The sequence below is a fragment of the Falco naumanni genome, chromosome 2 (genome assembly GCF_017639655.2).
Source record: "Falco naumanni isolate bFalNau1 chromosome 2, bFalNau1.pat, whole genome shotgun sequence".
In the NCBI taxonomy this organism is placed as follows: Eukaryota; Metazoa; Chordata; class Aves; order Falconiformes; family Falconidae; genus Falco; species Falco naumanni.
Window position 1 is genome coordinate 119673465 of NC_054055.1, and position 12466 is coordinate 119685930.

At 45.1% G+C, this 12466-nt stretch overlaps 1 protein-coding gene across 1 annotated transcript in view; it reads left to right on the top strand.

The window, feature by feature from the left end:
* Window positions 1–12466, top strand: part of MYH15 (myosin heavy chain 15) — a 69582-nt gene that overhangs the window by 26919 nt on the left and 30197 nt on the right. Inside the window, exons 9-19 of the mRNA XM_040583103.1 lie at window positions 948–1104; window positions 2576–2603; window positions 3476–3569; window positions 4931–4951; window positions 5542–5634; window positions 7002–7065; window positions 7159–7257; window positions 9223–9326; window positions 9762–9900; window positions 10512–10630; window positions 11694–11843. Of these exons, the coding sequence (XP_040439037.1) occupies window positions 948–1104; window positions 2576–2603; window positions 3476–3569; window positions 4931–4951; window positions 5542–5634; window positions 7002–7065; window positions 7159–7257; window positions 9223–9326; window positions 9762–9900; window positions 10512–10630; window positions 11694–11843 (1068 nt within the window). The remainder of the gene's footprint in view (window positions 1–947; window positions 1105–2575; window positions 2604–3475; window positions 3570–4930; window positions 4952–5541; window positions 5635–7001; window positions 7066–7158; window positions 7258–9222; window positions 9327–9761; window positions 9901–10511; window positions 10631–11693; window positions 11844–12466) is intronic.

The window sequence follows — 12466 nt, forward strand, 5'->3', positions numbered from 1 at the left end:
AAAATCAGTCATCTTGCCTTAATCCATTCACTGGCTGGGAGTTTTCTTTCCCTTGTAGAAAATAGGACTCGGGACTCATGCCAAAGCCATTCTGGAGCAGGTCCTGATGCTATTTTTTGGGGGAAGGCACCTGGATTTTACCTGACATTTTTAGAACGTAATTGAGCTCACTGATCCGTGCGCACATAGTGCTCGTGTCCCCCTGATAACTGGGTTTCTTCAGAGATTTTTGCTTCGATCTGGACCAAGTACCTGAAAAGTCACCAGCTAACAGCGACTCCCTGGGGTTACAGCTGCAAACTCCTCCTTCCTCAGAGGCACCAGGCCCCAGCTAACTGATGTAGATAGCCCAAAGAGCAACTACAAAAATAGATTTTTGCCAACCGTGTTTCTCCAAAAGCTGAAAGAAGCTCCACAGCTTTGGGGAATAACCCTGTGAAGTCGCTCTCTTTTTGAACACCCACCAGAAATCGCCCCAAGGTGCTCACATCAGATTAATAAAAGGAGATTGTTCCTCTGCCTAAGAACAGAGCTCAAGCAGCAAAGCTGTTACTTTTCTTTCCTTCGTAACGACAATTTTCAAGAGGAAAGAACTCTCGTGGGGCAGCAAGGCAGAAAATCAGACCTTGGTCTGTTTGCTGGCCCTTGGTTTTGCTGAAGGGGCTGTTCCTGGCTGTCATCTTGAAAATCGCACACACACACACCCACACACACACCCCCAATGGGAAGCTGTTTGATATTTGCTGGTTTGATAGGAGGTCACTGAGCGGGCTGGGAGCCTGTTAGAAACTCAGAGCAAAGGCTGGAAGTCAAGTCAGAATTCAAACTCGGATCAGAAGCTGGAAACTCCGTGTCCTGCTCGGTTAGCTAAGACTTTTTCTTCTTATTCCTTGAGCCGTTTATTTTTCACTCTTGTTTTCTTTCTTTGTTTCTTTTCACCTCTCCAGACCTATTCTGGTTTATTCTGTGTGACTATAAATCCCTACAAGTGGCTGCCTGTCTACAAGTCGGAGGTTGTTGCTGCATACAAGGGCAAGAGGCGCTCGGAGGCGCCTCCCCACATCTTCTCTATTGCTGATAACGCATACCATGACATGCTGCGTAGTAAGTGGCCCTGTTTGCTTTCCGATCTGGTTCCGCTTTCTTTTATTTATTCATGTATTGCTTTATTCGTTTATTTATTCACTGGCGTGATTGGTACCGAGTGGAAGTTTGTAAGAGCTTCTGCAGTCTGCCACAAATGTGCAAATCCTCTACAAGCAGCAGGGGCTCAACAGTCTGCATCAATTTTTACATACATATATATACACACACACACACACATGTATTTGTTTTCTAACTCCCCTGACTGTCCCTGCGGCACTGGTGGTAGCAGTGAGCTCTGTATATGGGTTATCTGTAAGGTGCACAAATGTAGGTGTCTGAACGGAGTGAATCCATCAGTTTGTAACAGAAATGGAGCTGTGCCCCAAAGGTCTGGAAGTATTTTCCCAACTTCAAAATTGAACTTACTGTCAGTCTATGCTCAGTTAGAATACTCTAACGCTTGTAAAATGTATTTATGCAAAGGTTAGTGAAGGCCAGCTATCTAGGGCGCTGTGCACGCATCGCTCGCATGAACCAGCCGCAAGCAGCAACCCTGTGACACCAAACTCCGAATTTTCCTCTGAAATTTTCTCATCCTGACCCTCAAATTACTGGGAAAAAAAGAGTGTATCAGCAGAGGGCAGCAGTGATGTGCTCACACAGGTTCTGGGAGGCAGCAGGGTAAATCCCAAAGAGACCTGGTGGAAACACATCCCGCTGTCACCTGGTTTTAAAAAAATGGGAAGTGCCACAGCTGTGAGGGGACAGAAAGCACGGGGCAAAGGGGGTGTGTGTGGCAGCAAAGTGATGCTCTTTCATCAGCTAAGGGTGACATATGGCCAGGCTGCCCATTATGTAGCCTGTCACAACGACTGGAATTAAGAAAGAAAAGAGGAATTTAGGCTCAACAGCTTGAGAAGCTGCTATGACTTAGCATTTACGGAACTCGGTTAATAATATATTAAGGTTGCAAAATGTTCTAATAAACACTTATTTCTGGTCAGGCCATTAACAGCGGGGACACTGTAAAAGTTCCTTCCAGCAGCACGGCCAGCTAAAGAAGAGTACATACACAGTGAAGAAACAGCAAAATTGCTTGGGTGGGTCTTGTACCGCAGGAGCAGAAGGGTCAGGTGTGAGCAAAGATGTAGTCAGGAGTAAGAAAAAAACCCATTTTGATGACAGGAAATTGCATGATTTATAGTTTCCCAGACAGAGGGGGAATGTGCACAACTGACAGGTCTTTAATAGTGACTTGACAGAACACGAGAGGGCAGGGCTAGAGCTGGCACTGCTGCCCGTCAGGTCAGCCTAGGTGATGCTAGTGTTCATCTTCCCAGCCCTGCGTCAGCTGATTCCCTCCTGTCTTTGCAGGACTGATTCTAGAATAGTTGCTACTTGTTTGCAATTATAATAAGCAATTTGTACAGCTTGCTAAGTTTGTCCTTTTTTTTTTTTTTTTTTTTTTCTTCCCTCTCCCCCTCCACAGATCGGGAGAATCAGTCTATGCTGATCACGTAAGTGCTTCTTTTTTGACTGATTTGAGACTCTGTTGCTGTGAAAAACTTAGAAGAAAAAAAATCCTGCTGAACTACAAGCTGACCCTTGAAAGCTCAGCTGAATTGCCCAGAACTTGATCCAGGCCAAGTTACTGGCAATTTGGCCATCTGATGGCTGCCTTCAGCCCCGAGGGAGAGGAGCAGCCAAGGGCTGGATGGGGGCTGGTCCATCCCTGATCCCCATCTGGTGATCATCCCAAATAGGCTTTTAAACAACTCAGTAGACAATTAAAGAAGCTTCTTCCAGGGTTTGCCTTGCTGTGGCTGCCCTCTTCGGACACGGAAGACTCCTTTTTAATGTGGTTGCTCTTGCTGCAAATTATAGTTACGAATGTTGTGTAGACATGTCTAAAGGGAGGGAGTTGACCAAGGCAGTAAAGAAGAGGCACGTCGTTTCCTGGCAAGCATCAAAGATGGAGAGTTGGGTGTCTCTCTACACAGTTCGCATGTGCTCCTGGATAATGCTGGCAAATTAGTGCAGCTTTTCTGCAGGTTTTCTAGCTCATTCGCAGTTATGTAGGTGTACCTCAGATCCTCAGCCCGGGTGCCTGTAACAAAAGCTTCATGCCCTTAAAGGCAGCTCAGTGTAGTGTGGGTTTGTACGAGATTTCTGAGCCCAGTCACGGAGAGAATGCTGTCCGAGGCAGTCACCTCTTCATTCAGTCATTTTAATCTGCTTTCCACGGAAACAGCCCAACAGCAGGCTGCAGAAATGGGAGTCAGCGGTCCCGAGAGCAGCCTGCGTGGGGGGGTAGCTGGCAGGACAGAGGGTGGAAGGATGAGTTACAGCTGTTTGAGCAATGCCTCTGTTATCTTCCTCCTTCCTTTAGCGGAGAATCCGGTGCTGGCAAGACTGTCAACACAAAACGCGTCATCCAGTACTTTGCCACGGTGGCAGCCCTGGGGGAGCCTGGTAAAAAGAATGTAAGTCTGCTGGTGGCTCTTTCCTCTCAGACTCCCACGGTTGTGTACCACTAGCCTCACAAGTCTGCATCCCGGATGCTAGACCTCGGCAGGCACGGTTAAGAAAAGAAACTGGTGGGAAAAGATACTGGTGTTTCTACATGGCATTACCGAGAGCATGCAGCTCTGAAGGTAGCAGGGCAATGCCCGCCTGAACGTGCCACGCTCCAAAGGGAGCAGCAAAACCGCTCCCGCTGCTGCTTTTTCCTAGGAGTTTTAGGTTTTGTGTGTGTTAAATATGCTTATTGTTGTGTTAAAGCTGGCCAAAAGATGAGAGACTGATGATTAAGAAGTCTCATTTTTATTTCACATAGAGAGCAGTCTTCAAAAGGACTAGGATTAAAATTTCTCATCAAAAAGTCTGTTTTATTGAAAGCCTTTTTTTCCACAAAAAAAGGAATATTTTGACAAAAGGTATTTTTTTTCAATCAGCTTTTCTGTATTTTTCTTTGGATAAGTATTGTTCTGCATCTAAGTTCCTTCTAAGGTCACGGTGAATGCTGTATTTGTGCTGCTTTTAATCTCATCTTGCTATGAGCTTGTTCACTCTGAGCTTCATTGCACCTGAATGGTCAACGCTTTTTTGTGGTGAATTTACCAATTCCTGTGAACTGTATTTACACGGCCAAAATTTCAGCCAGGCTCAGATTCTGTACACATAACTCACATCACCAAAATTTAATATACATTCACACAAGGCCTGCAGGGCTCTCTGAACACATGACAGCGTGGTCCAGAGCCAGCATTCTGTGTGTGCTGAGCTTGGTGTCTGAGACCTGGTGTGCTCAGGGAAAAATCGTGCAAATAACATACTGCAGCTGGAAGATATTCCATGTAGTTTATCAGCTCAGGTGGCATTTTCATTATCATTACCCTTTTTTTTTTCTTTTTCCCAAATAATCCAAGAGTTCAAAGGCAGCATGATCCAATAGTCTAAAACTTGTCTGTTTGCATTTACATTATTTTATTCTTACCACCTGGCACCAGTCTCTTCTCCCTGTCCAGTTAGTTAGCCTTTGGGTTCATTGTGGAACGTCTCCAGAGCAAAATTAGGCAGATGTTTGGAGTGGAGGTTAAAGCAGCAGGCTGGGTAGGAACAACGCTTGGCTGTTCTGTGATGTGCGGTAAATGCAAAGAAACAGTTGCAAGTGCTTTTGGAAGCAAGGATTCAAAAAGCCCTGCAAAAAGTCCTGCTGGTGCGTTGGTGCCCATTAGACATCTGACCTTGCTAATCTTTATCTTCTGTAACGTCCTTGGTGTTAGTACTCACATTCTCTCTCTCTCTCTCTTTTCCTTCCTCCATTGTGTTCCTCTTTCGACAGCAACCAGCTACCAAAACTGGGGTAAGTCATCAGCTTTGCTATTTTAGCTTTTCCACGTGCAAATGCTACTTGGCTCTGTCGGTCCATGTCACGAACCGCAGCATCTCGCTTTGCGCCGTTCCCCGGTGAAGGACCCCTGGAGCCCAAGCACATAAAGCAGTTCGCTTCAGCAAACTGAAATTTGTGCAAGTGACAGTTAATGCTTTTCTCATCTCCGAGAATCCCAAATATTACAAGTGCTGAGTGCCTTCAAATCTAATGCGTTTCAGTGCTCGTCACTGCCTTCAGTAGCCCTACACACATCCACGCGGATGTCCCCACCACGGTCCATGGGAAGACATGGTGACCTCTTTTGTATGCAGATGGTATAAAATATATAAAATCCACAAAGCGAAACAGCGGGGAGCAGCAGAACGTTTGAGGCCTTTTAAGCACTCGAAACTGACTGATGCTGATGCTGTTATGCCATTCGCACTGTGCCACCCCCGGGGTGAGCTAATCCCATCGCTGCAGGGGCTTTTCTCTGGGAGTGAATGCGTGGCTGGCTTAGAGGTGACAGCTGAGTTTGTGGCCTGTAGGTTTCTCAATAGTATTTCGACCTTGGTTTCCAGGGAACCTTGGAGGATCAAATCATTCAAGCGAACCCAGCCCTAGAAGCTTTTGGAAATGCCAAAACTCTGAGAAACGACAACTCCTCACGTTTTGTAAGTCTCTAATGTAAGGCAAGGATGTCCTCTTCAACAATGGCCAGTTAGTAACGTCTCTGTAGTAAGCCCTTTGTAAGTTGCTTCTCATTTCTTCTATTATAATGGATGGATTTCCACATAGCGGAAGAGTAACAGAGTAGGATCTAACCAGGAAAAACTAACCAGTGAAAGGATTGAAGATAAAAAGAAACAAAGGTAGATCCACCCTGAATAACTGTTTAAACTGTACGTGAGGGGAAGACAAGCAAAGCCTAGCTTTATGAAACCTTTTGAGCTGCAATGGCAGGTCTTCCCCAGGACCACCTCTGCTGCATAGCCTTATTTTTCCACCACATTTTCCACCCGCCTAAGTCATTCCCGCTCCCTGTGATAGCTCTACTTTGTCATCAAGTGTCAGAAATGGTCAGAATCGCACCGAGGTCCCTGCTCCCTCCACATCTCCCCCCTCTGCAGACCCACACACGCAGCAGTGCTCCTGCCTTTGGCCCCCCTACCATCCATCTACCTTTTTGGCTGAATAAGCTGCCCCCGGCTTGTCCTCAGGGCTGACATGACCTTGGGCCTCTCCTCACCTCCATCAGGCTTGCAGGAGAGCAATGCCCTCGGGAGCTCTGCCTCTGCCCCATCTGGCTGACGTTGGCTCGGGGGTCTGGAAGAAATGGCAGGAGGATGACAGCCTGAGTTTGTAGCCCTTGCTTCCCAAAGAAATCCAGTCGAAAATGAAATGGGAAGGGGTGGAGAGGGTCAGGGGTTGTAAGCGTCTGTGAAAAGCTACACAATTGTATGAGGAGTTTGTCAGCTGAATGGAAATTAATTATTTAAAAGAGTTCATGTGTTTCAATACGAGAAATTAAATGAAAACGACTCATTTTTTATGAATTTGGGGGGATGAATATGCAAGTTATTATATATATAAAATATATATTAAAAATAGGGGGCAAAGCAGCGTAAAATCAGAGTACCCATCTGATGTAAAGAGTTGCACATCAGTTAGGACTGCAAATGAAGAGCGGCGTAAAAAGCAGCCTGTGTCCTGTGCCCAGGCGTGTTGCTCCGAGCCCTGCTCTGCAGCAAGCCTGCATCGTCAAGCTGGAAGCCACGTGCGTTCCCCTGTCTTAGCCTGGCAGATAAGTCCACCGTTATCCTTTCCCCGCAAGCTGATTACATAGCTGCACGTACAGATTTAGGCTTGGAAAAGCGTAATATCATTGTCTGATACTTCTCATTGAAAATCTGCCCGTGCAAAGCCAAGGAGTTAGCATAAATGGGCTCTTTGGGCCAAATGATTGCCTGCAAGCAGCACCCTTTGTTTCCTTCTGTGTATACTATATGCACTAATTAGAACATTCTTCTCTGTGAATTAGGGTAAATTTATCCGAATCCATTTTGGAACCACAGGCAAGCTGTCATCTGCTGATATTGAGATTTGTAAGCAGCAAACTCCCTCCTTTTACAAAATATAATTGCTCATCTGGAAAGCTTGGAGAGCCATTCTCACTGAATTTTCCTTTGTGCAACTAGATTTATTGGAGAAATCCCGAGTGATTTTCCAGCAACCGGGTGAAAGAGACTATCACATCTTCTACCAAATCCTGTCAGGAAAGAAGCCGGAGTTACTAGGTAAGCAGCATGTGGAGCCGCAGCTTTTAAGAGTCAAACTTCACCTGAACAGACAGTGGCTGAGGAGGGGGCAGGGGGCCAAGCCTTGGGCTTCCACTTGGTGAAACTGCACTTCCACTGTCAGATGCGCTCTTTTAAAGCTGCCTTTTAAAGATGCTGTTCCGACGGCAGCAACAGAGACTTTTTTTCTGTGATACACTGATGCAGGTGCCCTAGCATGTGAAGTGGTATGACGGATCAGTCTGAAGGGAATGAGTCTTAGATAGGACTTCTAAAACATAGCATTATGAAGGCAAGAGATGTCACACCAAATTTGTGTAATCCAAGGTCTCGAAACATCTGGAAAATGCTGTGCCTCTGACAGCATTTGTGATGATGAAACTTTAATTGCCCAGATTTTCATGTATAAAGAGATTTGCTTATAAGTCCATGAACAAAAGGTAGTTTCTTCTTTCTGCTCCAAATGCCTAAACTGGCATCCTAGCATGTCGTGCAGCAAGAGAGAATACGCAAAGCTGCCTGCTGCTGATTTTTGTGGTGACTGCCCCTTCTGAGCTTCCCCTGGCTGCATGCAGTCCCACAGACCTGCTGGAGGAGAGCAGGGAGCAGAGGTGCTCTCTCTGCTCCCAACCCCAGAGCTTTGAATAAAACCATCACTAGTTTTTAAGTGATGTGGTTTGCTGACTTTAACTTGTGCTCTGAAGGAACACATTTTATAAAGTACATTGAAGAGTCACTTTATTGCTCTGCTAAACTCCTACTAAGCCATAGCAATCATAATCTGTTTTGAAGGTTTATTATCCTGACGGTGTGTGGTGAGGTCCCTAACCTTCTTAGCTCTTACATGGCCTTATTAACGGTGATTACGGGAAAGATTACAAAGAAGCATTGCACTGAGATTCCTATGCGAACCCCTGTGCTGGGAAAATATGCTCTTTCTTATAAATCGTCTGTCTGCATACAACAGCACACCCCTTTCTGGGCAGCAGGAGCATGCCTGCAGGCTCTTCAAGGGGCTGGAACCGATGGGGATCTTCTGTTTTGTAGACATGAAATGTATGCGTTTGTATATAAACACATAGGTATCTAAATATAGAGAAGCATAAATATAGAAAAATATAAATGTAGTTAATGAGTACTTAACCGTGACTATATAGCAAAGTTAAACAGACTTAGAAAATTATTATATATACACATATATTGATAGGCATATATGTATATGCATATGCACATATTTAGACATGTAGGCATGTGTGTACGTATATAAAAGATTGAAATCTAGAGCAAACCTTGGTCTGCTGAATGTGGGTGAAACTTTCTGCTGGTTTAGGGAAGCAGCACTCTCCCTGTAGTTTTGGAGCCAGCTAGCTTTCTAGGAAACAACTCTACATTCTGGGGTTTAGATGTGAAGGAAAAGGAAAAGGGGGAGAAAGAGACACCCACATTCAGACTTTTGTTCATCAACAGCCAAGTGTCTTCTGCCAAGAGTCCTGGAAGTTGCTATTTTTGCGAGTCTGTTATAAAAGAGGGAAACCGTGTCCACTGTCCCTGTCTTGGATCACACTAAAACCTTTTTCTCCTCTGTACTTAGATGGGACTGTTACCCCTACAGGCATGCAAGGCAGAGAGTAGGGCTAGATGGGAAATGACGAACTCAGTATGTTGCAAAACAGGCTTAACAGATGTGCATGCAGTATTCCCATATTCCTTTTATTCACGCTTTCTCTGAATCTTGGTCTTCTGGAATAGTAGAAGAAGAGAGTTGGTTGCTGCCCTGCAGCTGTAAAAAAAAACCAACACAACAAAACAAAAAACCACAACCAAAACAAACCACAAACAACACAGAAAACAACTTTATACAGAGTTATGCAGAGACAAATGTATGTCAGAGTTGCTTTTTCCATCTCCATTTTTGGGGGATATCCTGAATGGGGGGTAGTTTTGACCTTGGCTGTTCTTTTACAGATATGCTACTGGTATCTACCAACCCATACGACTACCACTTCTGCTCACAAGGAGTAGTTACAGTGGACAACTTGGATGATGGAGAAGAACTGCTGGCAACGGATGTAAGCCTGTATTGATTTGGCTTTGTGCCTCATAGATGAGGTGCGTGGGGGGAGGAAAAGTGGTGGCAGAAGCCTGTCTTCTGACACTGAAACTATTGGACTAAAGTGAAAGCAGAAATGGGTCTTAATTGCATGTGTTCATACTGCGAAGCACGAGGCCTGATAAACTATTATACTCTTGAATCTGGCCTTGCTCCATGTAATGCCCACGGGCACAACATTCTTATAATTAGATGTATAAAATGCTAGGTGAAGGGAGGTCTCCTCCTGCTCCCCAGCCACTGCTGGCCTTCAGGGTGTTCCAGCGGCTGCCTTGTGTGATAACGCCCCTTGGCAGGTTGGTAATGTCTGCCCGGCAAAGGTAGATCGCGAGGCTGCAAAATGCTGTTGCTTTAGAATAGGGAAGTGACAAAACACCTGCACTTCTCTTCACAGCAAGCCATGGACATCCTGGGGTTTGTGCCCGATGAGAAGTCTGGCTCCTACAAGCTCACAGGTGCCATCATGCACTTTGGGAACATGAAGTTCAAACAAAGGCCCAGAGAAGAGCAGGCAGAGGCTGATGGCACTGAAAGTAAGAGTAACACCTCAAATTACTCCTTCCCTTCAGAAGTCCAGCACGTGCCATGCATTGTGTTGCAGCAGAAGCAGGCTGTTTGCTTTCATCTTGCACCGTGTAGTCCTGCTCATCCAAGAGCGCTGTGCTTTATTTGTAGCAGTGGCTTACTCAGCGGTGGGTAAGCTGATTTAGTAGAAGGTGAATAGAAACAGTCAGAGTAACCCAATGTAATTCTGTTTTTGTGCCCATTTGAACAAAATGGTTGTAAAAACCTGTTGTCTTAGCTTTTTGTCTCTTACATGTCATCATGTCTTGCTTCTTTACTTCCTCTTGCACCTGAAATCTATAACCAGTGTGGAGATATGTCCTTTTCCCTGTGCCTGAAGCGTTTCTCAAGGTTCTTGCAGTGGTTGGGGTCTAAGGCAGCTAGATGGCCTTCTCTACCACAAAAAAAAAAAAAAAAAAAAAAAAAAAAAAAGCACAGGCACACCTAACACACGTCATTAAAACCCCAAGGTCTTTATCCAGTTTCTCTTTGGAAGTGGATGTACTTAATGTTTTCTCTTGGCCAGGCATGCTTCCATGTGGAAGTTTAAACCAGCTGAAACCTCGGTTCTCTTGATCAGGTGCCGATAAAGCTGCCTACCTAATGGGAATCAACTCCTCCGATTTAATTAAGGGTTTATTGCACCCAAGAGTGAAAGTTGGCAACGAGTATGTGACCAAAGGTCAAAGTGTTGAACAGGTAAGGAGAAGCTTTGGGGGTCTTTGGATAACTGTCCTGCAGGCCTTGAGGATTCATCTGTAACATCTCAGGGAGACAGGCAGCTGCTAGAAATACTAACTCATACCTCTAGTACCTGTTCTCATTTTACATGCCCAAACTTGGAGGAACAGACAGTGAAAGTGAGGGAAACTGGCAGATTGCCAAAAGCATAGTGTCTGGCCTTTGATAGGATTGTTTTTCTGATGTGTTAGTAGCAGCCACTCAAAGAAATCAGGTGCAGGAAAACCACATGGGGATTGAAATCTAATTCTGGATGAGAACAGTTACCGAGAAGAGTTGAGCCATGGATTGTTTGTTCACTCATCACTCATTCATTATTCATGTAATTTTAAGCTCTGTGTGACCTCAATCAGCTAAAGGTAATACCCACTTAGAGGTACCTCCTAATTCAGGGAACAGAAGTCCTAGGGTTAGCACCGCTGCAGCTGTGACAGTGTTGTAGAAGATGCTGCAGCATTTTGGTTAACATGAAATCTGTTGTTTGAAGACAGGCTGTGGTTACGGGCTCAGAAACTAGAAAACTGCTGGGGAGAAGTCTATGCTGTTGGTGTGGTTGCACCTGGGCTAAAAAGAGACTTCTGATGGACTCTTCTTATCGCCTGCTTATGCCACAGCATCCCTCAACAAGTAGAAGCAAATGGCAATGAGCAACTTGAGCACACAGACCTCCCCTATTCTGGCAGTAGCTCTGGGCATCATGGCTGGCATCCAGCCAGTGAGCTTTCTGGTACCTAACTTCCACGGCAATGTAAGGCGTTAAAATATTCGCAACTTGCTCTCCGGCTATTTCCCAAGAGGTACTTTACTAGCACTTTTTGTATGTGTTAGTATACGTACATATACATAACAATGGTTCGACAAAAAGCCAGCACAGGTGATGGGAGAAGCTATGTGTTGTGCTAAGTATGCCTTGGTGGTCATAAGAACCACCATGACATTTCATTTAAACCATAAGCAGGGATTGAAGCAGGCACTGAAACCCCTGTGTTCACAGGGTGGTGTTGTGAAACATGTGTTTTAGGTTTTGTATGCTGTGGGAGCCTTGTCTAAGGCAGTGTACGATCGGATGTTCAAATGGCTGGTGGTCCGTATCAACAAGACCTTGGACACTAAGCTGCCGAGACAGTTCTTCATTGGAGTCCTGGATATCGCCGGGTTTGAAATCTTTGATGTGAGTATTAATGTGTAAGGTGGAAGGACATAACAGACACCAAGCCCCTGGGTGGTTATTCCTGTTTTCTAAAAGAACAGAAGGCTGTGAGCTGAGAAAGTTGTAAAGCAAATCGTGTATATGAGTTTACAAGGTTTTTCCATTAATAGATGTAGAAAACCCTCATCATTTAGCACAGCTGAACATGCTGATAGTTCCTGGGGAGGAAGAGGGTGACAGCCTTTAGCAAAGACAACACCTTGCGTGCTTTGGGCTGTGTTTTAGAAGAATGTATTGTTCCCTGTCTTTCTCTTTGAGAAAAAGCATCTTGTATAGGGTAAGATATTTCTTCCTCTTCATATAGGATATGTCTTCATCTCGGTATAAGATAAGAGATACATCTTCATCTCAATGTAAGTAAAAAAATTTTTACAGTGAGGACAATCCATCACTAGAACAGCCTCCCCAGGGAGTTGGTAGAGTCCCCATCACTGGGGGTTTCACGCTGTGACTGGACAGGGTGCTAGGCAGTCTCATCTAGGCTCCCTCTCCCACAAAACGTTGGATCGGGTGATCTTTCAAGGTCCTTTCCAACCTGGGCTGCTCTGTGATTTGATCATCACTGTAAAGAAGTGTATGTGCAT